The 25631-nt window shown below is 42.2% G+C and overlaps 2 protein-coding genes across 4 annotated transcripts in view; both read right to left on the reverse strand.

Moving 5' to 3' along the window:
• Nucleotides 1-3723, reverse strand: part of lhcgr (luteinizing hormone/choriogonadotropin receptor) — a 36729-nt gene extending 33006 nt beyond the window's left edge. For 2 of the 3 annotated variants that reach the window (XM_035801087.2, XM_035801086.2), the window contains exon 1: nucleotides 3245-3723. In XM_035801087.2, the coding sequence (XP_035656980.1) occupies nucleotides 3245-3423 (179 nt within the window). In that variant the 5' untranslated portion in view covers nucleotides 3424-3723. The remainder of the gene's footprint in view (nucleotides 1-3244) is intronic. The other variant, XM_035801088.2, reaches the window with a different exon arrangement.
• An 8281-nt stretch (nucleotides 3724-12004) lies between these two features.
• On the reverse strand, nucleotides 12005-18705 carry LOC118402625 (ankyrin repeat domain-containing protein 1). The gene is made up of 9 exons (XM_052478425.1): nucleotides 18648-18705; nucleotides 17045-17205; nucleotides 16815-16937; nucleotides 16540-16647; nucleotides 16228-16326; nucleotides 15934-16032; nucleotides 15657-15755; nucleotides 14115-14213; nucleotides 12005-13890 (listed from the first exon to the last, which is right to left on the reverse strand). Exons 1-9 carry the CDS (start codon nucleotides 18703-18705, stop codon nucleotides 13807-13809), a joined length of 930 nt encoding a protein of 309 aa, XP_052334385.1. The 3' UTR covers nucleotides 12005-13806.
• Between the last annotated feature and the right edge of the window lie 6926 nt (nucleotides 18706-25631).

Here is a 25631-nt window from a genome sequence, read left to right on the forward strand (position 1 = left end):
CTATCCACTGGATGTGTACCAAACTCACTAAAAGTGGCAGTAATAAAGCCTCTCTTGAAAAAGCCAAACCTTGACCCAGAAAATATAAAAAACTATCGGCCTATATCGAATCTTCCATTGCTCTCAAAAATTTTAGAGAAGGCTGTTGCGCAGCAACTCACTGCTTTCCTGAAGACAAACAATGTATACGAAATGCTTCAGTCTGGTTTTAGACCCCATCATAGCACTGAGACGGCACTTGTGAAGGTGGTAAATGACATTTTAATGGCATCGGACCGAGGCTCTGCATCTGTCCTCGTGCTCCTAGACCTTAGTGCTGCTTTTGATACCATCGATCACCACATTCTTTTGGAGAGATTGGAAACCCAAATTGGTCTACACGGACATGTTCTGGCCTGGTTCAGATCTTATCTGTCGGAAAGATATCAGTTTGTCTCTGTGAATGGTTTGACCTCTGACAAATCAACTGTAAATTCCGGTGTTCCTCAAGGTTCTGTTTTAGGACCACTATTGTTTTCACTATACATTTTACCTCTTGGGGATGTTATTCGAAAACATAATGTTAACTTTCACTGCTATGCGAATGACACACAGCTGTACATTTCAATGAAACATGCTGAAGCCCCAAAATTGCCCTCGCTAGAAGCATGTGTTTCAGACATAAGGAAGTGGATGGCTGCAAACTTTCTACTATTAAACTCGGACAAAACAGAGATGCTTGTTCTAGGTCCCAAGAAACAAAGAGATCTTCTGTTGAATCTGACAATTAATCTTAATGGTTGTACAGTCGTCTCAAATAAAACTGTGAAGGACCTCGGCGTTACTCTGGACCCTGATCTCTCTTTTGAAGAACATATCAAGACCATTTCGAGGACAGCTTTTTTCCATCTACGTAATATTGCAAAAATCAGAAACTTTCTGTCCAAAAATGATGCAGAAAAATTAATCCATGCTTTTGTCACTTCTAGGTTAGACTACTGCAATGCTATACTTTCCGGCTACCCGGATAAAGCACTACATAAACTTCAGTTAGTGCTAAATACGGCTGCTAGAATCCTGACTAGAACCAAACATTTTTATCATATTACTCCAGTGCTAGCCTCTCTACACTGGCTTCCTGTCAAAGCAAGGGCTGATTTTAAGGTTTTACTGCTAACCTACAAAGCATTACATGGGCTTGCTCCTACCTATCTCTCTGATTTGGTCCTGCCGTACATACCTACACGTACGCTACGGTCACAAGACGCAGGCCTCCTAATTGTCCCTAGAATTTCTAAGCAAACAGCTGGAGGCAGGGCTTTCTCCTATAGAGCTCCATTTTTATGGAACGGTCTGCCTACCCATGTCAGAGAAGCAAACTCGGTCTCAACCTTTAAGTCTTTACTGAAGACTCATCTCTTCAGTGGGTCATATGATTGAGTGTAGTCTGGCCCAGGAGTGGGAAGGTGAACGGAAAGGCTCTGGAGCAACGAACCGCCCTTGCTGTCTCTGCCTGGCCGGTTCCCCTCTTTCCACTGGGATTCTCTGCCTCTAATCCTATTACAGGGGCTGAGTCACTGGCTTACTGGGGCTCTCTCATGCCGTCCCTGCAGGGGGTGCGTCACCTGAGTGGGTTGATTCACTGTTGTGGTCATCCTGTCTGGGTTGGCCCCCCCCCCCCACTTGGGCTGTGCCGTGGCGGAGATCTTTGTGGGCTATACTCAGCCTTGTCTCAGGATGGTAAGTTGGTGGTTGAAGATATCCCTCTAGTGGTGTGGGGGCTGTGCTTTGGAAAAGTAGGTGGGGTTATATCCTTCCTGTTTGGCCCTGTCCTCGGATGGGGCCACAGTGTCTCCTGTTCCCTCCTGTCTCAGCCTCCAGTATTTATGCTGCAGTAGTTTGTGTCGGGGGGCTAGGGTCAGTTTGTTATGTCTGGAGTACTTCTCCTGTCCTATTCGGTGTCCTGTGTGAATCTAAGTGTGCGTTCTCTAATTCTCTCCTTCTTTCTTTCTCTCTCTCGGAGGACCTGAGCCCTAGGACCATGCCCCAGGACTACCTGACATGATGACTCCTTGCTGTCCCCAGTCCACCTGGCCATGCTGCTGCTCCAGTTTCAACTGTTCTGCCTTACTATTATTCGACCATGCTGGTCATTTATGAACATTTGAACATCTTGGCCATGTTCTGTTATAATCTCCACCCGGCACAGCCAGAAGAGGACTGGCCACCCCACATAGCCTGGTTCCTCTCTAGGTTTCTTCCTAGGTTTTGGCCTTTCTAGGGAGTTTTTACTAGCCACCGTGCTTCTACACCTGCATTGCTTGCTGTTTGGGGTTTTAGGCTGGGTTTCTGTACAGCACTTTGAGATATCAGCTGATGTACGAAGGGCTATATAAATAAATTTGATTTGATTTGATTTGAGTAGCTAGAGTAGTCAGCCTCTCAGGACTGGAGGAAGGTATCCGGAGCATTATATCAATTCAGTAGCTAGAGTAGTCAGCCTCTCAGGACTGGAAGAAGGTATCCGGAGCATTATATCAATTCAGTAGCTAGAGTAGTCAGCCTCTCAGGACTGGAAGAAGGTATCCGAAGCATTATATCAATTCAGTAGCTAGAGTAGTCAGCCTCTCAGGACTGGAAGAAGGTATCCGAAGCTAGAGCTTCTTGGGTATAAAGCAAAAAAATATATGTTGCTGGGATTTTTCAAATGCATAGAGAGCACGTTTCCGTAGATTTATAAGGCGTTGGAACATCCGGTGCATCCACAGCGTAGAAAAGTTTTAAAGTATATATATATTTTACTAGGCAAGTCCGTTAAGAACAAATGGTTATTTACGATGACGGCCCGGGAACAGTTCCCCTTGTTCAGGGGAAGAACGACAGATGTTTACTTTGTCAACTCGGTGATTCGATCTAGAAACCTACCGGTTACTGGCCCAACACTCTAACCATTGGGTTACCTGTCTCCCCGTAGACCTATGTAATTGATCAATTTTAGGATACATTTTCTGAAAGTAACACCAATAGTAGTCTATCAAGGCAAGTAATAATATAATTGAGCATTTGTGCTTTTTAAAACACCACCATACATGACTAATCTTTCATTTTTTTAAAGTTAAGTAATTTAACATTGTATGTGCATGCATGCTCTCTGGTTCCAATTGATTTGACCAGTGTGTAAATGCGCACCAATATTATGTAAATTATTGTTACCATGTCCATCCACAAAATATTAATCTGCTCAGATGTAATATAAATCACTTACAGTCTTGGACCCCTTTCGCTCGTTGGAACGGACTTCTCCGTGATGTTGTTACATCTAATGGTGTTGGCGGAACACCGGCAGATTCCCGGACACACAAAGCTCGAAGCGTACCGGCAGCCAAAGCCAAAGAAGAGCAAAACAGACGGGTAGAACAGGAACAACAGCGATATCGACATCATTGAATTATCCTACTTTTCAAATTGAAGCAATAAATCCCAAGGACCACATACAGTAGGAGCAGCAAAGATGATGATGACAACCATTTACGTCCTTCTGTTGGAACAGACTCGGTGGATTGATGCAGCGTACGTTTGAATGGAGGAAGAAACAAACATTGCTCTATCCATCAAAAGGATAGCCTGAGCAATAAATTCCAAATAGTGGCTGGAGCGCATTGTGCAGACGCGAGCGCACCAGATGCTCTCCATTCCCGCCTACCCCGTAATCGCTCCGCGTCACGTGTAAACTGTCAGTATTATAACGATTGCAAGTGCCCAGGGATGTCATGGTCTTTTCTGTCATTAACCTACAGCGTCTACCCATAGTCTACCTCTCAAACATGACATAATTACTTGATGTGTCTATTCTGAGACAAGATACAGTATAACTTAAATAAAATATAAACGTATTAAATATCAACATATCAACTTTCATAAAATATCACATTTCTGAATGTTTTATTATGGAGGTCCCAATCCATTATTTCAAGCCCTGTCTAATCCTAATGGAAATGCACCATAATAGAATGGTTTCCAACAGCTTGTTTTGCATTATTGCACAAGAGACAAGAGATAGTAGACCTAATTCAAGATAAGAACAATATCTTCTAGCCTATGTGTCAGTTTGTGTTTGGCAGAACAGAAGGCCAAAGGGACCTTGAAAGAGGATCAAATGGAGAATGAAATAGAGTGGAATCTTGGAAATGTCATAGTTTTTTTATTGCAGTTCTTTTAATAAGTTCCACCCACCCCACCCCTCCCTTTGCCATATGGCCTGCATCACAGGATCAAATATATTTGGGTTCCATATATTGTCATTGGTTGCACTAATTGCATTTTTTGTCTACATTACCTGGCTCAAGCATTCATGAAATTACCCTGAAGAAGGCACAGTGATGCCAAAGCATTGGTATTTTACCCAATAAACTACTGGGAGTGTACAGTGCATTCGGAAAGTATTCAGTCCCCTTCCCATTTCCCACATTTTGTTACATTACAGCCTTATTCTAAAATGGATTCAATAAAAATGTTCCCTCATCAATCTACACACAATACCCCATAAATGTATTAAAAATAAAAAAAATCTGAAATACCTTATTTACATAAGTATTCAGACCCTTTGCTTTGAGACTCGAAATTGAGCTCAGGTTCATCCAGTTTCCGTTGATCATCATTGAGATGTTTCTACAAGTTGATTGGAGTCCACCTGTGGTAAATTCAATTGATTGGACATGGTTTGGAAAGGCACACACCTGTCCATATAAGGTCCCACAGTTGACAATGCACTTCAGAGCAAAAACCAAGAAGTGAGGTCGAAGGCATTGTCTGTAGAGCTCCTAGACAGGATTGTGTCGAGGTACAGATCTGAGGAAGGGTACCAAAAAATGTTGGCAGCATTGAAGGTCCCCAAGAACACAGTGACCTCCATTCATAAATGGAAGAAGTTTGGAACCCACAAGACTCTTCCGAGAGCTGGCTGCCCAGCCAAGCTGAGCAATCGGGGGAGAAGGGCCTTGTTTGTGGAGGCGACCAAGGACCCAATGGCCACTCTGACAGCACCAGAGTTCCTCTGTGGAGATGGGAGAACCTTATAGAATGACAAACATCTCTGAAGCACTCCAACAATCTGGTCTTTATGGTAGAGGGGCCAGACGGAAGCCACTCTTCAGTAAAAAACACATGACAGCCCGCTTGGAGTTTGCTAAAAAGGCACCTAAAGACTCTCAGACCATGAGAAACAAGATTCTCTGGTCTGATGAAACCAAGATGGAACTATTTGGCCTAAATGCCAAGCGTCACGTCTGGAGGAATCCTGGCACCATCCCTACGGTGGTGGCAGCATCATGCGGTGGGGATGTTTTTCAGCGTCAGGGACTGGGAGACTAGTCAGGCTCGAGCGAAAGATGAACGGAGCAAAGTACAGAGATCCTTGATGAAAACCTGCTCCAGAGCACTCAGGACTTCAGACTGGAGTGAAGGTTCACCTTCCAACAGGACAATGACCTTAAGCACACAGCCAAGACAACGCAGGAGTGGCTTCGGGACAAGTCTCTGGTTGTCCTTGATTGAACATCTCTGGAGAAACCGTGAAATAGCTGTGCATCCGAGCTGACAGAGCTTGAGAGGATCTGCAGAGAAGAATGGGAGAAACTCCCCAAATACAGATGTGCCAAGCTTGTAGCATCATACCCAAGAAGACTTGAGGCTGTAATTGCTTCCAAAGGTGTTTCAACAAAGTACTCAGTAAAGGGTCTGAATAGTTATGTAAATGTGATTTAAATAAATAAATTATGTGCAAACATTTCTCAAAACCTGTTTTTGCTTTGTCATTATGGGGTATTGTGTGTAGATTTATGAGGGGGAAAAACTATTTAATAGATTTTAGAATAAGGCTATAACCTAACAAAATGTGGAAAAAGTCACGGGGTCTGAATATTTTCTGAATTAACTATATATAGAGTGTGCGACTCTCTTCATTTATTTTAGAGCTTACAGTTTATTCGCCTTTAGTCAGCACCCCTACACTAAATCATTTTCTCTGGGTGTGCGCCAGCTCATGCTTTTTATTGGGTTCCAAATATAACTATTTTTGTAAGAGTGTGGATGGACACTACATTTCCCATTCCTCAGTCAGGAGAGATTAACTTCATTTTATATTGTAACATTCCAGGAACCTTAAAGTATGTTTTGTACTTACAACTTTGACTTGGACCAGACGCCAGATAAAATACAGTTTCAGGAAGCACCTTAATTTGGGTCCCAATGTCCGTATCAGGGGCCATATATTAGCAAGCGTCTCAGAGTAGGAGTGCTGATCTTGGATCAGTCCCCCCTGTCCATGTAATCGAATTGCTTGCGATCCAAGGCTAAACTGATCCTAGATCCACACGCTGCAACGCTTTGGCTGCATTTACACAGGCAGCCCAATTCTGATAGTTTTTCCACTACATTTACATTACATTTAAGTCATTTAGCAGACGCTCTTATCCAGAGCGACTTACAAATTGGTGCATTCACCTTATGACATCCAGTGGAACAGCCACTTTACAATAGTGCATCTAAATCTTTTAGGGGGGTGAGAAGGATTACTTATCCTATCCTAGGTATTCCTTAAAGAGGTGGGGTTTCAGGTGTCTCCGAAAGGTGGTGATTGACTCGGCTGTCCTGGCGTCGTGAGGGAGTTTGTTCCACCATTGGGGGGCCAGAGCAGCGAACAGTTTTGACTGGGCTGAGCGGGAACTGTACTTCCTCAGTGGTAGGGAGGCGAGCAGGCCAGAGGTGGATGAACGCAGTGCCCTTGTTTGGGTGTAGGGCCTGATCAGAGTCTGGAGGTACTGAGGTGCCGTTCCCCTCACAGCTCCGTAGGCAAGCACCATGGTCTTGTAGCGGATGCGAGCTTCAACTGGAAGCCAGTGGAGAGAGCGGAGGAGCGGGGTGACGTGGAGAGAACTTGGGAAGGTTGAACACCAGACGGGCTGCGGCGTTCTGGATGAGTTGTAGGGGTTTAAAGGCACAGGCAGGGAGCCCAGCCAACAGCGAGTTGCAGTAATCCAGACGGGAGATGACAAGTGCCTGGATTAGGACCTGCGCCGCTTCCTGTGTGAGGCAGGGTCGTACTCTGCGGATGTTGTAGAGCATGAACCTACAGGAACGGGCCACCGCCTTGATGTTAGTTGAGAACGACAGGGTGTTGCCCAGGATCACGCCAAGGTTCTTAGCGCTCTGGGAGGAGGACACAATGGAGTTGTCAACCGTGATGGCGAGATCATGGAACGGGCAGTCCTTCCCCGGGAGGAAGAGCAGCTCCGTCTTGCCGAGGTTCAGCTTGAGGTGGTGATCCGTCATCCACACTGATATGTCTGCCAGACATGCAGAGATGCGATTCGCCACCTGGTCATCAGAAGGGGGAAAGGAGAAGATTAATTGTGTGTCGTCTGCATAGCAATGATAGGAGAGACCATGTGAGGTTATGACAGAGCCAAGTGACTTGGTGTATAGCGAGAATAGGAGAGGGCCTAGAACAGAGCCCTGGGGACACCAGTGGTGAGAGCGCGTGGTGAGGAGACAGATTCTCGCCACGCCACCTGGTAGGAGCGACCTGTCAGGTAGGACGCAATCAAGCGTGGGCTGCGCCGGAGATGCCCAACTCGGAGAGGGTGGAGAGGAGGATCTGATGGTTCACAGTATCGAAGGCAGCCGATAGGTCTAGAAGGATGAGAGCAGAGGAGAGAGAGTTAGCTTTAGCAGTGCGGAGCGCCTCCGTGATGCAGAGAAGAGCAGTCTCAGTTGAATGACTAGTCTTGAAACCTGACTGATTTGGATCAAGAAGGTCATTCTGAGAGAGATAGCGGTAGAGCTGGCCAAGGACGGCACGTTCAAGAGTTTTGGAGAGAAAAGAAAGAAGGGATACTGGTCTGTAGTTGTTGACATCGGAGGGATCGAGTGTAGGTTGGTCTTTTGACCAATCACATTAGATATTTTCACATCAGATCTTTTTCAGAGCTGATCTAATTGGCCAAAAGACCAATAGTGAAAACAATATCATAATTGGGCTGCCTGTATAAACACTGCCTTTGTGAATATGGGCCTAGGACATTTAAATGCATTGATGATTCATTGATTTTATTTTGGGTTAAACAATTTGTACAGTTTAAAAACAGTATCTAAAAGTACAAGAAACACAGATTAAGACACATGAAATGTAAAAATACTTATTTTCAATGTGGTTGTCAGAAGACATAGCACACAGGAAAATGCATGTTTTTTTACCCTGTTTTTGTCCAAAACCTTGAGTACCAGCCAGTCTTCATGTCCATGCCAGCAGCAAGTGTGCGTCCCAAATGGCACCCTATTTCCTGCATAGTGCACTACTTTTGGCACATAGTGGACTACTCCTCACCAGTGTTGGGGAGTAGTTCCACTACTTGTAATTCAACTAGTAATTGAACTACGTTTTGCAGCAGCTTGGTGGTAGTTAAACGAAATTAAAATCTTATCGTGTTTTCAGTAGTTTTCTTGGCATGTGTCGGTGTACCTAACTTCTATCTAGAACAACCCACTAGGCATACATGTTTTACAAAAAACAACCCCCTATTGTTCTCTCTCTCTCTGACCACTGGGAAATTAATGGAAAACTCCACCCAAAAATGATATTTTTGTATTTGTTTCATTAGTCCTTTGTTGACATAGTCCCTAAATGTTTTTCTTGTCAGAACTCAAGTTTTCCATATACTGTATGTAACTTTCAAAATACAGAAATTGTCCCCAATTGTCCCCATTTTTCATCATATGGTGCTGCGTTTTGCATCATATGGGGATGATTTCTGTATTTTGAAAGTTCATACAGTATCTTGAAAAGTTGAGTTCTGACAAGCAAAACATTTTGGGACTATGTTTTCCTTTAAAGACCACACTCACTTTCTGGCCGTCACACGGATCTCATTGCACTCTTAACATCTTACTACAGAGTGATGTGTTCTTGCTGTCATGTGTCTCAACTTTGTATTACATATCATTTTTCACGAGGTCATTTTGATTCGGTGAACTACTTATTCATCGTAACTTTAGTTAAACGAACAATATTTATCTTATGGCTAGCTTTACTGTAGCTCAACTGCTTCCAGTGTGAAATAATTGTATAGCTTGGTACACTATATTTTCATCATAGCTTCCCCAACACTGTGCATTATACAGGGAATAGAGTGGCATTTGGGACACCACATCCTCATAAGCATCTAAATCAGACTCTGTAAGAGCCAGCAACTATTATAATCAGACTTCAGGCAAGGGAAGGGTTGGGGTGTGGTGGGTCTAATAAAGTAAAACAGCAGATAAAAATCGAAGCATTTCTAAATTCCACCCAAGAAATTTAATTTCCCTTTGATCCTCTTCCAAGATCACTCTGACCTTCAGTTCTCGCTACATTTCTAAGTGCATACTAACGGGAATTAACAGGACACAGAACATATCGTTCTTATCTTGAATAACTGTATGTCTGTATCGTGCAATCTTGTAGCATAAGCAAAAAAATTGACGGACTGTCTATGATATAAAAATGATCATTTTCACCACATTCTAAGGATATACGGTGTTTGTTTACAATAACATTGTTTACAAATACATTTGTAAAACTCGTTTATATGTTGGGTTTTGGTGGAGTAGTACAGCCGTTGAACTAAACTCCTGAGGCACTTATAAATAATGTTCTTCAAGAATCAATGGGAGTATACCATTAATCTTACATTTTTTGTGTTTGTTTTTATCGCAGATTGACTATTTAATAGTGCTAATTGTATAATCCCAAATGAAAAAAGTTTCTGACAGTCTCAAGCACACAATCCATCATGTCTGTGCTTTATCTGACCTCTGCTGGTTTAGAGGTGGTGTTGCAGCAGAGACTAATCTGTTTATCCTCGTCTTCGTTGCTGGAGAGGAGTTTCGGTATCTCGACCTCCAGCTAAACGTACATTCATACTGTATATTAAGTCTTCTGACAGCTAACTTTCTAGCTCCACCCACAATTCCGGGACTCCATAGCGTTCCCAGAAAGCATGGATTATTTAATCATTATTAGTTTTACACTTCAGACATCACTGCCATTGTGCTGTATTTTGTCTCTTGTATAATTCATTACATACAGTAGTTTATACTGCTTTAAGTGTACATTTTCGTTAACTGTAATTTCGTTAGTTATGCTCCAACTTTCCCTCCATCTTGTGCCAACATAAATTATTTAAAAGTCTAAATTCCAATAGTTTATATATTTTTCTAGGAGAATGTCAGTTGGATAAGCTCTCTGCAAGGTTTTGTATATCTTCCCTATCATGTGAACATCCTTATCTGACTCAAATAAGATTCACTCAAGGTTGCGTGAGGGCCAACATATTTTTAATCGAAATGTTGTGATATGTACCTTTTAAATTGTATATATTTGAAACTATCTACTTTGGTGAGTCCAAAATTACTTTTGAATTCTCTCATGGAAATAAATGCAATTCATGTTACCAAGTCATTTATGGTTTCTTATGCCTTTAGTTTTCAATGTGGACCAGTTTATCAGTGAATTCTGAAAAGCTACCCAAGGATTATTCGACAAGGTTGTGTTTTAAGGGAGTATTATTGGTTCTTGTAGAGTAAGTTTAATTTTCTTCCATATTTTTATAGTGTTCTTAACTATGAAGTTGTTCATGTTCTTAGCTTTATCTTTTGAAAATGAGGTACTGAGCTGGGCCGACAGGGCTTCCACCAGGGTATCTCGCTCCTTCCTCCATTTCAGTAGGTTCTGTTCCTTCTCACTGAGCTGGGCCGGCAGGGCTTCCACCAGGGTATCTCGCTCCTTCCTCCATTTCAGTAGGTCCTGTTCCTTCTCACTGAGCTGGGCCGGCAGGGCTTCCACCAGGGTATCTCGCTCCTTCCTCCATTTCAGTAGGTCCTGTTCCTTCTCACTGAGCTGGGCCGGCAGGGCTTCCACCAGGGTATCTCGCTCCTTCCTCCATTTCAGTAGGTCCTGTTCCTTCTCACTGAGCTGGGCGGGCAGGGCTTCCACCAAGGTATCTCGCTCCTTCCTCCATTTCAGTAGGTTCTGTTCCTTCTCACTGAGCTGGGCCGACAGGGCTTCCACCAGGGTATCTCGCTCCTTCCTCCATTTCAGTAGGTCCTGTTCCTTCTCACTGAGCTGGCCCGACAGGGCTTCCACCAGGGTATCTCGCTACTTCCTCCATTTCAGTAGGTCCTGTTCCTTCTCACTGAGCTGGGCCGGCAGGGCTTCCACCAGGGTATCTCGCTCCTTCCTCCATTTCAGTAGGTCCTGTTCCTTCTCACTGAGCTGGCCCGACAGGGCTTCCACCAGGGTATCTCGCTACTTCCTCCATTTCAGTAGGTCCTGTTCCTTCTCACTGAGCTGGGCCGGCAGGGCTTCCACCACGGTATCTCGCTCCTTCCTCCATTTCAGTAGTTCCTGTTCCTTCTCACTGAGCTGGGCCGACAGGGCTTCCACCACGCTATCTCGCTCCTTCCTCCATTTCAGTAGGTCCTGTTCCTTCTCACTGAGCTGGGCCGACAGGGCTTCCACCAGGGTTATACACAGAGGAGTTTCTTTAGACACAGTAGAGGGTAAAGCAGCTCTATTCTAAGGGTAATTTGTACAGGGAGTTATTTTACCAATCGGGTTTGCTGTTTGATGTGTGGCTCGGGGTCGTCTGCAAACTTTCTCATCTCCTGGTTCCTCTTGTACTCTGCCTTAGATCATATCCATATGCCCACATCTCTATGATTTACTTACACAGATCTTCCTTAGTCTTCCTTTGTCTGTTTTTAAAACCACAATCCTGAATTCGTCAGCCAAACAGCAGCCCCTTCACTTGATTTGCTATAAAGCTGAGGGATGGGGCTGGAGAAAGCCAAGGTAAACTGATCCAATCTTAAATTCAGAGAAATTGTGAATGCAAGGACCACCCAGTTTAATATTTTGAAGCTATAGGCTACACTGTTTGCTTACAGAGACTCAAATATCAAAAACATTTACAATGGATCACAAAATAAGTATTTGAAAATATCAGATTGGTTTATTGACTTAAACAAACAATAAATAACAAGCATAATATACAGATTAACTTTACAATAAATACAAAACTCAGTGCGGTCTCTTGACGCTTTGCATTCTAGTCTTTTCTAAAAAAAAAAAAAAAAAAAACATCAAAAATATCACTCAAATTATTTCCTATTTAAAACATTCTCTAAACCAACAACAACTTTCCATTCCAGCTCACTACTATCACTTCTTTCTGTGTGTTTAGACTGAAACAGATGAATGTAACCAGAAACTGGCTTTGGTTAATACTCATTTTTTGTTCAAAGTCTTTTGAGCATACAATTGTACTGTAAGTATTCCAGTAACTTATCACCTTGTAAAATCCCACAGTACATGCAATTGCATTTGTCTTGCTCTTGCTCTTGTTGCTGGTGATTCTCTGATCCACCTCTCCACAGACGACACCATTCTGTATACATCTGGCCCTTCTTTGGACACTGTGCTAACAAACCTCCAAATGAGCTTCAATGCCATACAACACTCCTTCCGAGGCCTCCAACGGCTTTTAAATGCAAGTAAAACTAAGTGCATGCTCTTCAACCGATTGCTGCATGCACCCTCACGCCTGACTAGCATCACTACTCTGGACAGTTCTGACTTAGAATATGTGGACAATTACAAATACCTAGGTGTCTGGTTAGACTGTAAACTCTCCTTCCAGACTCACATTAAGCATCCAAAATTAAATCTAGAATCAGCTTCCTATTTCGCAACAAAGCCTCCTTCACTCATGCTGCCAAACATACCCTCGTAAAACTGACCGTCCTACCGATCCTTGACTTCGGCGATGTCATTTACAAAATAGCCTCCAACACTCTACTCAGCAAACTGGATGTAGTCTATCAAAGTACCATCCGTTTTGTCACCAAAGCCCCATATACTGCCCACCACTGCGACCTGTATGCTCTCATTGGCTGGCCCTCACTACATATTCGTCGCCAAACCCACTGGCTCCAGATCATCTGTCTCTGCTAGGTAAAGCCCAGCCTTATCTCAGCTCACTGGTCACTATAGCAACATCCACCCGTAGCACGCGCTCCAGCAGGTATATTTCACTGGTTTTCCCCAAAGCCAACACTTCCTTTGGCCACCTTTCCTTCCAGTTCTCTGCTGCCAATGATTGGAACGAATTGCAAAAATCCATGAAGCTGGAGTCTTATAATTCTCCCTCTCTAACTTTAAGCATCAGCTGTCAGAGCAGCTTAATAAGCCAATCTGGAAATAGCACACCCAACTACCTCATCCCCATATTGTTACTTATCCTCTTGCTTTTTATCTCTACTTGCACATCATCATCACTCCAGTGTTAACGCTAAATTGTCATTTATTTCGCCTCTATGGCCTATTTATTGCCTTACCTCCCTACTCTTCTACATTTGCACACACTGTACATAGATTTTTCTATTGTGTTATTGACTGTACGTTTGTTTATGTGTAACACTGTGTTGTTGTTTTTGCTTTGCTTTGCTTTATCTTGACCAGGTCGCAGTTGTAAATGAGAACTTGTTCTCAACTGCCCTACCTGGTTAAATAAAGGTTAAATAAAAATAAAACCAACAATCACATAAATCTCCCCAGAATCTCAATAGCCAACTTCAACACAACATCAAAATGCATGGAAGCTACAGCTCTAACATTGGCCAGCAATATCGGCATTCAACAATTCTATCAGTATCCGTTATCAATGACAATCTGAATGAATGGATGGATTTCAATAGCCATAGATCTCCCCAAGACCTTGAGAAGTCATTGTTCTATTTAACATTGTTGATGTTACACAGGAGGTTTTTAGCACCACTCTGCCAGGCCAGAAGATTCTCACTAGGGGACTTGCCTTCCTGCAAGGGGAAAAAACACAAACATCCAAATGAACTAAGCATTTGTAAAATGGATCACCTTACTGTATCAAACATCAATATTCAAATGGACTGTAAATGGTGCTATGTTCACACAATAGCCAGTAACAATCATACCGACATCACTGGAATATACTCAATGAATGTGAAAAGATGAGCCAAAATTGTATGAGGACAGACATGTTGGATGATTATGGAGTACTTACACTGTTCTTAGTTTTAAGACTGGCTCCATACATCAGCAGCAGCCTGATCATTTTGAATCGGTTTATCCTCACAGCATCGTGCATGGGTGTGTCTCCATCCTAGTCATAAACAAAGTAGCTATTAAAAACGCAATACACAACCATACTATACAATAGTGCAAATCAAATCAAATCCAAATGTATTGGTCACATACACATATTTAGCAGCCTCATTAAATATAAATTAAATAGTACCCGTAAAACACCAGTCTCAACGTCAACAGTGAAGAGGCGACTCCGGGATGCTGACCTTCTAGGCTGAGTTGCAAAGAAAAAGTCATATCTCAGACTGGCCAATAAAAATAAAAGATTAAGATGGGCAAAAGAACACAGACACTGGACAGAGGAACAATGCCTAGAAGGTCAGCATCCCGGAGTCGCCTCTTTACCGTTGACGTTGAGACTGGTGTTTTGTGGGTACTATTTAATGAAGCTGCCAGTTGAGGACTTGTGAGACGTCTGTTTCTCTAACTAGACACTCTAATGTCCTCTTGCTCAGTTGTGCACTGGGGCCTCCCACTCCTCTTTCTATTCTGGTTAGACCCAGTTTGTGCTGTTCTGTGAAGGGAGTAGTACACAGCTTTGTGCGAGATCTTCAGTTTCTTGGCAATTTTCTCGCATGGAATAGCCTTCATTTCTCAGAACAAGAATAGACTGACGAGTTTCAGAAGAAATGTATTTGTTTCTGTCCATTTTGAGCCTGTCATCGAACCCACAAATGCTGATGCTCCAGATACTCAACTAGTCTAAAGAAGACCCGTTTTATTGCTTCTTTAATCAGGACAACAGTTTTCAGCTGTGCTAACATAATTGCAAAAGGGTTTTCTAATGATCAATTAGCCTTTTAAAATTATAAACTTGTATTAGCTAACACAACGTGCCATTTGAACACAGGAGTGATGGTTGCTGACAATGGGCCTCTGTACGCCTATGTAGATATTCCATTAAAAATCAGCCATTTCCAGCTACAATAGTCATTTACAACATTAACTATGTCGACACTGTATTTCTGATCAATTTTATGTTATTTTAATGGACAAAAAAAAGCTTTTCTTTCAAAAACAAGGACATTTCTAAGTGACCCCAAACTTTTGATCGGTAATGTAAATATTAGGAAGAGCAATGTCAGAGTGGCATTGACTAAAATACAGTAGAATAGAATACAGTATATACATGAGTAAAGCAGTATGTAAACATTATTAAAGTGGCTAGTGTTCCATTATTAAAGTGGCCAGTGATTCCAAGTCCATGTACTATATACAGGGCAGCAGCCTCTAAGAGTAACTGGGTGGTAGCCGGCAAGTGATGGCTATTTAACAGCCTTGAGATAGAAGCTATTTTTCAGTCTCTCGGTCCCAGCTTTGATGCACCTGTACTGACCTCGCCTTCTGGATGATAGCGGGAGTACAAATGATAGCATGGAGTACAATTGGTGGGTTTGCGAAGCCTCTCTGTGATTTGCCCCATGCTTGCATTTGTCATACTAGGGTTTGTATGTCTTACTCTGTCTTTAGCGTTGACATCTGCTCCACAGTGGATGAGGTGCTCAGCACATTCATTGTGTCCCGTCCTCACTGCCACATGGAGAGGAGTGCTGCGCAGCTGAGAGAAAACAGAGGGGGGGTCAGACCACAAACACAGACTGCTCAACTATCCATATACCATTTAATATGCTCTATATATGGCTCTGTTCTGTATATATCCCTAAGTAAACCCCTATATGTTTTTGATGTTGGGCATCACAAATTGGGTTTAAGGGCTCTCTGTCTCAGTGTTGTACCTTGTCTCTGGAGTTGAACTTCCCTCCTTCATTGAGAAGCAGCTCCAGAGTAGTCAAGCTGCCTCCCCTGCAGGCCCAGTGTACTGAAGTGGCATCCAACTGGAGGGAGTGGGCAAAACAAACAGTGTTAGGATGATGACAGTTCCCAGCCATTCTGAACCATTTCCCATGTACTGTATGTAATTAGAGCTCTGATGAGTGATTGAGTGAGCAAGTGAGTGAGAGTGCGTGTATGCTTGCATGACTGCGTGAGTATCTGAGTTTGTGACTAAGAGAAAGAGAGAGAGAACTTACTCTGTCTTTCTTCTCAATGGAAGCCCCAGCCTCCAGCAGTCTCTTCACAATCTCCACATGGCCCTTGGATGAGGCTTTGTGTAGTGCTGTCCTTAGGAACTGTAAGAGAGGGAGGGCAGACAGAGTTAAGTGAGATTCGTCTGGCTTCCTGTTACTTGTCCTGTGGCATTGTGAGACTAGTGCTATATTGGCCTTCGGCTGTCTGTAACTCAAGATGTTGTATCTCAATCAATGTAGCTTCTGGCATGTCAAAAGACTGACTTAGATGGCTGTCCATGTGTCATCATAAGAGAGACATGATGCGGTACTCACATGATCACCGACGTTGGGGTCACCTCCATCTGACAGGTACTTCTCAATCACAGGCAGTTTATTTTCCATAGCTGCTTTCAGGAACATGTCTTCATCGACTGTGTCGGGCTGTGTGACAATGAAAAGAGACATGTTGCATTAGCTTAGTGCCGTTTGACTTGTTTTAATCCGTTGCCGGCCTTTCTACATTGAATTCCCTCTTCTTGATTATGGTGAGGAATTTTAAAGAAAGAAGGAGAGAAAGATTGTGTAGAGTGAATAGTTGCGGGACGTACAATGATCTCTGGCTCTGGTTCTTTCCTGTTCTGCACCTTCCTCTCCCTCCTCCTCTTCCTCAGTTTCAGGATGTTGAAAAGGTCATCCACGGTCTCTAGTTTCAGCCGGCCTGATTTGTCGGTCTGAAAAGGAATAAGGTATACAGAATGTTGGGCCACATTTTGGAAGGCAAGTAGAATGTTCAGTGTTTCTAATTGAGTACTAAGCATATGAGGAGCTAAAAACTCACATTGAGATTGACAACTGTGATCTCCTCCTGAGTGCTGTTCACATTCTCCTCTGGGATAAGGTCTTTGTGTGACCTCCGGCCATCCTGTTTCTCCTGGTTGACGGCTGCCTCGTACACACTCTCTGAACACGCCCCGATAGGTGCTGGCCTGCCTCCTTTCCCTCACACCTTTTACCAGTGACCTGGGAGAGAAAACAGATTGGAGATGAGCTGGCCATCCACCTAAGCAGTACTTTCTATTCCAAGAAAGGAAAAAACAGAATGGAGGACAGGTAGCCATTCACAACAAAGCCTCCCCTCTGTGAGATGTTTCTGTCCTAATAAAGGACCAAAGAAGGAAGTATTGGGGTGCTAATAGAGAAATGTGTGCTGTCTAATGTCCAACTCATTTACAGACTGATCAAAGCCAACCCTTTTAGATGACTGGGCAGACAACCAACTGCTGGATTATTTTGGACCAAATGAAAACCATAATGTTTTGTTAATTGTATGTAGAGATAGATGTAGGATCTTAATTTGAGCATGTTTGCTACAGCAGAAAAAACATCCTGCAGTAACAGGAAATGTGAATTATTATGTGGATTATAATTCATGGACATTTTTATAGGAGATTGATACAGTTGTCATGAGGGAAAATCAAGTCTGAAATGTGTGGAAAGATTGAAAAGTGGAGATTACCAAACGGAAAGATCTCCTACAGAGCCTACTCTAGCCTTTTGGGGGCCCTAAATGAGATTTGGTTGCCCCCCCCTTGCAGGCAAAACATTTTAGTGGCTCCCCTCTTGACAGCAGAGAGATGTTTTTGTTTTAAAGTACATTTCCTGCAATTCTACATACTTCGCATGGGGTGTAGAGAAAATGTTGCCGTTGTAAAACTATTGCTCTGCAGTTCTACACAGCAATTTTATAAGACATTTCCTGAAATTCTATACATTTTGCCATGATTTATACCATTTTAGTAATATCATAGTGAGAGTGACTTAAAAAATGTAGGAGGGCCCCCTGGAGGACAGGGCCTCTAGGCATGTGCCCTGCATGCCCGATTGCTATTCAGCTATGATTACTACAAGTTTAGATAGCTGGCTAGACTAATTTACCAATATAAAATTGTTAGTTGACATTGCTCATTGAGTGACTGTCAGTGATTGGCATAACAAGATAAAAATTGCTGATGCAGAACCAAATTTCGAACTTGCACCTTATATATATTCTACGAGTCTAACTCTCAACAGTAAATTAATTGAGAGCCAGACAGAGGCCCTAAGCGCTTATGCCTGGAGCCGGCCCTGTCTACCTATCAGAGACTAACTAATATTGTCAGCAACAACATCTAGAATGCCCAAACCCAGAGGAAATAATGGATTAGGCAGAGTGAATCCCGATCACACATGCAAAAAAACAACCTACCAGCTCTTCAACGCTGTGCAGTCCCATGTCTAGTCTGTCTGTGTGATAAAAAGTATTCCAGTGTCTCAACTCCCGAAGTGGCCAGTGTCAATTCTGTTCTGGGTGAGGATGAGATCCATCATCTCTTATATAGCCTAAGAGTTTGTGATTAGGAACCCCAAAAAACAGAAATGAGGTCATGTTTCCCGCTATTTACCCTTTACCATCTCGCGCAGCCCCAGCCAAGGTGTCTCGTCAGTGGTCACGCCTGGCATGCGTCCGTGGTATGCGCTGATGTCACCATTGCTGGCTTGTAAAAATGTAATTCCTTAACCGCTAGACACCTTCAATCATTTGCACCCTCCTCATAGATAAGGTGACATCGCAGAATGCCTGCCTAATGGCTAGTCAGTCAGAGCTGATTTATTGCGCGGACGGTGACAAAACTTCTCAACTATGCGCTTCCGTTCGTGATACCCACTCGCACTTGCCATAAACAGCTGACTGACACATGCAGCTTGAGTTCGACACGCACAAGGTCATACGGTAAAAAGGTACATGATGAGAGGTCCTTACCTCATATATGCTGCTATTTAAAGACAACAACGAAAAGTGCCACAAAAAAATATATCATTGAACTTACAATTTGTTATTTGGACGAGGCTACTATATAAGTGTTTAACACTTCACATAATTCTGTATATAGGCTTACTATGTAGTAATATTAATAATAACAATAATAGGTATAATCAATAGCAGTGCAGTCATAAGGTCACTATTTGGCATGAACAAATATAACAATTTCGCAATTTCAAATTGTGTTATAACTGTTTTATAAAGATAAACTATGTAGACTATGTAGCTTAATTAATGCAATATGTTACCAAAAAAGTCAATTCCATAGTAGGCCTGTCAGTTAGGAATTTTTTGGATCACTCATGTCAAAGGACATGTTCATAACTACAGAGTAACTCATTAAAACATTATTGCTGGTAAACTATTTTGAATGGTGCCCTTATAAATGTCTGTCTGTTATGGCAAGCATGTGGAGGCATGTGCATGGTCAGCAGCTGCCTTTAGAGAACACAGCTTGAACTGTAGGCTAGATCTGACATTCAGACATCCATTTAGTAGGCTACCAACATCACTCATTTTACCTGTCCTTAAAAGGCCACAGAAGAGGCTGGTTGAGTGTGTCACAGGTTAAGTCTAGTAGTATCACTACCACAAACAAGATCATGAAAATTATTATGGTGCTGACACAAGGAAAATGACTGTATTGTACTGTATTAATTGCCTTTCATACTATTGGTATGACCAAGACAACCTCTTTTGTTTCATCACCCTTGTCTTTGTGTCCCTATCTACAAGGTACAATGAGTTTCAATGGATGACCACTGAGCAGCTGTAGTTGTTTGCACCATGTCCTTTGTACTTGATAAGACTCTGCTCCAGTAGCCTGCAGGTCACAGTGTCAAGTCCTGAGGGATATAGGAGTATTTCTGAATTAAAAATAGGCCTGTGTGAGATTCCTGTTCTTGAAATATATCTTGTTGACTCTAAAAATAGCAGTGTAAATCCTGCAGCTGTATTTATCAGTTTTTATGATAAGGTGCAGTTGGACATTGTATTGTCGTTAGTATATTATTGTATTATATTTCTGTGAGCATTGATGCCATGCTTACACAAGTTCAGCATCTAGTTTTGGCAACTAACATGAATTCAAAGTCAAATCAAGAACAAATTCAACCATGCCATTGGATTTAGTTTAAAGGTTAGCTGAACAACAGAAAATCAACTAAATTCCTTGAAGTTAATGACTTTTCGCAAATCCAATCAGCTTTCCATTGATTCAACATAGATTTTTAATTTTTTTTTTATTGAAATGACGTGGAAACATTGATTCAACCAGTTTGTATGGTATAATAATGATGACAAAACTCTTCCGTGGTCGCACATTGAGATTTGTGGTTGCAAGTATGATTTAATTATGCAAGCTGTATCATGAGGTGTGAATTTTTTTACAACAGTCACAAACTTGCAACTTGACATTTGAATACATTCAATAAGATTTGCAAGCATAATTTTTTACATAATTATTACAAGGCCATTTACAACAATTCATATTCTGCTGTGAATATAAAATACACTTGGAGATTTTTTTAAATCTGTGCATACTCAAAAATCTGTCACTATTGTCACGTTGGATTCGTAAACTTGTAGAATGTTTTGTAAGTTTCTAGAAAGAGATTTGCAAGTTTTTAAAAAACTGGTTTGAGCAGCTTTGTTGGCAGGAACCTTTGATCAGCCAAAACTACATAGAAATATGATTTACAGATCTGTCATTGAAAGCAAGTCTAAGAAGCGGTAGATCTGTTTTATGTGCGCCGTTTCTATGCTTCCTGTTCTTATGTTTTGTTTTTGCGTCTGAAAATATATTTCACAGCGGTTTGATTGGTACAATGATTCTCTACATTGCTTGTTTTGTCACATAAACTGAAATTAGGAAAACTATTATATTTTTTTGCTACCAGGAAATGGTGGAGCGATTTCTACATATTGCACAGTTAACATGTGAAATATAATCACAGATATTTCACCTATGTATAAATGTGAAGCATCCGTTTGGCGTTTCCACTTACTACCAAATATGGTGATGAGAGGAAGGTCAGTAGCCGGCAGTGAGAGAAGAGATGGATTTTGACCAACATTCTGCAACTTTTCTCATGACAGTCTCCTTACAGTTTTTCTTTTTCCAAAACTAGAAACTGTAACAAACAGAGTGGACTGCATTTTGTAGACTTTAGCCTTTGCCAAAGTTGCGTTGTTTAGAAGGAGTGCGAGGATGAATTTAGTTATTGCATACGTGCACGTCACATAGTAGGCGTTCCCTAATGTGAAATGCGCAAATAAATGCTAGAACATGCCAATAGGATCTTACTAACTTGTGCTTGGCTCTGTCACCTCCCTGTTTGTTCCGCCCATTATGCTTCATTTGCTTCCATTGGAAATGACAGGCTCTGGTCTATCTTGGGTTAGTTATACAAATCTTTGATATAATGGTATCAAATCAAATCAAATTTATTTATATAGTCCTTCATACATCAGCTGATATATCAAAGTGCTGTACAGAAACCCAGCCTAAAACCCCAAACAGCAAACAATGCAGGTGTAAAAGCACGGTGGCTAGGAAAAACTCCCTAGAAAGGCCAAAACCTAGGAAGAAACCTAGAGAGGAACCGGGCTATGTGGGGTGGCCAGTCCTCTTCTGGCTGTGCCGGGTAGAGATTATAACAGAACATGACCAAGATGTTCAAATGTTCATAAATGACCAGCATGGTCGAATAATAATAAGGCAGAACAGTTGAAACTGGAGCAGCAGCACAGTCAGGTGGACTGGGGACAGCAAGGAGCCATCATGTCAGGTAGTCCTGGGGCACGGTCCTAGGGCTCAGGTCCTCCGAGAGAGAGAAAGAAAGAGAGAATTAGAGAGAGCATATGTGGGGTGGCCAGTCCTCTTCTGGCTGTGCCGGGTGGAGATTATAACAGAACGTGGCCAAGATGTTCAAATGTTCATAAATGACCAGCATGGTTGAATAATAGTAAGGCAGAACAGTTGAAACTGGAGCAGCAGCATGGCCAGGTGGACTGGGGACAGCAAGGAGTCATCATGTCAGGTAGTCCTGGGGCATGGTCCTAGGGCTCAGGTCCTCCGAGAGAGAGAAAGAAAGAGAGAAGGAGAGAATTAGAGAACGCACACTTAGATTCACACTGGTACGTTTCATTTGAAATTGACAGCAGCTCATGTCAGCTAAACTGGCTTCTGATATTCATCCTCGTTTCACTATCAACTGACTGGCTTCATCAGGCAGCTTTAGATGTCAGTAGAAAGCACATATATTTGCTAGTTAAACATCTGGTTGATAACATGTAGCTAGCGAACGTTAGCTAAATTGAAACTGCTGGGGGGGGGACAGTAGCTAATAATGTTATGTTACTGGAAAATAAAAACAATATATTTTAAAGAATTGTTTCTGACTTTTGAACACTTTTTGTCAAACTACTTCATTCCACTGCCTGTTTATTGATTAAATAGGCTGTATTGGTCAAATTTAGCTGAATAGGCTTAAACACATATACATGCATGCTTAATTAGCCTAGTTAGCCAAATAACTACCTGACTAGGCTTATTGTTATTCATGTTTTTGTTGTTATTGCATTTCAGCTAGACAGGGAGTAATATTATTAGAAACCAGAATGCTGCCAGACAACCACAGGGCCATAGAGGTATAACAGTCAGTAATATTATTAGAAACCAGAATGCTGCCAGACAACCACAGGGCCATAGAGGTATAACAGTCAGTAATATTATTAGAAACCAGAATGCTGCCAGACAACCACAGTGCCATAGAGGTATAACAGTCAGTAATATTATTAGAAACCAGAATGCTGCCAGACAACCACAGGGCCATAGAGGTATAACAGTCAGTAATATTCTTAGAAACCAGAATGCTGCCAGAAAACCACAGGGCCATAGAGGTATAACAGTCAGTATTTTATGTAACCACTCATTTATACAAACTGCTACAGACACAAGAACTGACTTAATTGGTCCTATTCTTCAGGCTTGTCTGTGAAATATATTTTAGTTGGCAACCAGTATTCAGACCCCTTGACTTTTTCTACACTTTGTTACATTACAGGCTTATGCTAAAATGAATTAAATAAATACAAATCCTCATCAATCTACACACAATACCCCATAATGACAAAGTGAATACAGGTTTCTGCAGCATTGAATGTCCCTAATAACACAGTGTCCTCCATCATTCTTAAATGGAAGAACTTTGGAACCACCAAGACCCTTCCTACAGCTGGCCGCCCGGCCAAACTGAGCAATTAATTTTTTATTTGACCTTTATTTAACTAGGCAAGTCAGTTAAGAACAAGTTCTTATTTTCAATGACTGCCTAGGAACAGTGGGTTAACTGCCTGTTCAGGGACAGAACAACAGATTTGTACCTTGTCAGCTCGGGATTTTGAACTTGCAACCTTTCGGTTATTAGTCCAACACTCTAACCACTAGGCTACCCTGCCGCCCCAATCAGGGGAAGAACGGCCTTGGTCAGGGAGGTGACCAAGAACCCAATGGTCACTTTGACAAAGTTCTAGAGTTCGTCTGTGGAGATGGGAAAACCTTCCAGAAAGACAACCATCTCTGCAGCACTCCACCAATCAGGCCTTTATGGTAGAGTAGCCAGACGGAAGCCACTCCTCAGTAAAAGGCACATGACAGCCCACTTGGAGTTTGTCAAAAGGTACCTATAGGACTCTCAGACCATGAGAAACAAGATTCTCTGGTCTGATGAAACCAAGATTGAACTCTTTGGCCTGAATGCCAAGTGGCACGTCTGAAGGAAACCTGGCACCATCCCTATGGTGAAGCATGGTGGTGGCAGTATCATGTTGTGGGGATGTTTTTCAGCAGCAGGGACTGGGAGACAAGTAAGGATTGAGGGAAAGATGAACGAAGCAAAGTACAGAGAGATACAGAGCACTCAGGACCTCAGACTGGGGTGAAGGTTCACCTTCCAACAGGAAAATTACCCTAAGCACACAGCCAAGACAACACAGGATTGGCTTCGAGACAAGTCTCTGAATGTCCTTGAGTGGCCCAACCAGAGCCCGGACTTGTACCCAATCTAACATCTCTGTAGACCTAAATATAGCTGTGCAACGATGCTCCCCATCCAAGCTGACAGAGCTTGAGAGGATCTGCAGAGAGGAATGGGAGAAACTCCCCAAACACAGGTGTGCCAAGCTTGTAGCGTCATACCCAAGAAGACGAGGCTGTAATCACTGCCAAAAGTGCTTCATCAAAGTACTGCATAAAGGGTCTGATGTAAAGGGTCTGATGTATGTGAATGTGCTATTTACGTTTTATTTTACGTTTTATTTTAAATAGATTTGCAAACATTTCTAAACCTGTTTTTGCCTTGTCATTATGGGGTATTATGTGTATATTGATGAGGGAAAAAACTATTTAGTCAATTTCAGAATAAGGCTGTAACGTAACAAAATGTGGAAAAAGTCAAGGGGTCTGAATCATTTCCGAATGTACTGTACATTAATAAAAATGTATACACCCTGGACATGACACTTGCATTGATTTTAGACATTTAGGAGTCATATGCACCAAGTGCTGTCTTGTTGGAGAAAGTCTGCATGTTGTATGATGTTTAAGTTACCAAAGTAGTTAGTAAAAATGTTTAGAACAGACTATTAAAAATGTACTGTTTTGTAACAACTTGAACATGATTAGTTTATACCAAACTTTATTGAGTTTGGTGATCATCCCCCAAATTTGGCCTTTGAAAGCCTTGATATTTGCTGATAACTGACAACAGAGTGGCAGGTTCTTTTCATGTGCTGCTCTCAACTTCCATGGCCCAGCAGACTCACCTGGGGACAGGGGGATTGACACGTTAGTTTGTCTAGGAGACTTTTAGAGAGAGGAGATAGCATGAGTTTTGGGGTGAGTACAGTAAATCCAATTCAACCAGTGGCCCTGGATAATATGCTATAATACGCTCATCACTTTGAAAGACAGCAATTGTGATGGAGATTTACATAGTGCATAAAGTATATTACCACCAGCGGGGTTTACTTCTCTGCTCTGGAGATATCACATGTAGTTGGTCAGAAGGCTCTGGAGAGATCACATGTAGTTGGTCAGAAGGCTCTGGAGAGATCACATGTAGTTGGTCAGAAGGCTCTGGAGAGATCACATGTAGTTGGTCAGAAGGCTCTGGAGAGATCACATGTAGTTGGTCAGAAGGCTCTGGAGAGATCACATGTAGTTGGTCAGAAGGCTCTGGAGAGATCACATGTAGTTGGTCCGAAGGCTCTGGAGATCCTTGGAATATTTTCTCTGTGCCACCTGTAAAGAGATGGATAAAGGTACTGAATGCAATTGACAGAGAGAGCAAGAGAGTTAACAATTACATTGTTGATTATTACATGAGGACTATAAGGGTACCTTCCAATCAGACAAATGGATGCGTAAAGACACAGCATCCCAATGGCTTTCAAAGGGAAGAGTGTGTTGGGGGAGAGGGTTGTGCTGTCCTGTCTGTCAGAAAAGTTGCAAAGAATATCCTTCAACCAATTAAAAATGTAAAACAACGTTTTCCTCAAGCAA

The sequence above is a fragment of the Oncorhynchus keta genome, chromosome 24 (genome assembly GCF_023373465.1).
Source record: "Oncorhynchus keta strain PuntledgeMale-10-30-2019 chromosome 24, Oket_V2, whole genome shotgun sequence".
NCBI lineage: Eukaryota > Metazoa > Chordata > Actinopteri > Salmoniformes > Salmonidae > Oncorhynchus > Oncorhynchus keta.

Bases quoted from the DNA above. Each gene is read 5' to 3' on its own strand.
- LOC118402625 (XM_052478425.1), bottom strand. From the start codon at position 18,705: ATGCCAGGCGTGACCACTGACGAGACACCTTGGCTGGGGCTGCGCGAG. The intron at 16,938-17,044 runs GTGAGTTTTTAG...ATTCCTTTTCAG, and splicing joins TCACAGTTGTCAATCTCAAT to ACCGACAAATCAGGCCGGCT. The intron at 13,891-14,114 runs GTAAGTACTCCA...TTCCCCTTGCAG, and splicing joins GTCTTAAAACTAAGAACAGT to GAAGGCAAGTCCCCTAGTGA.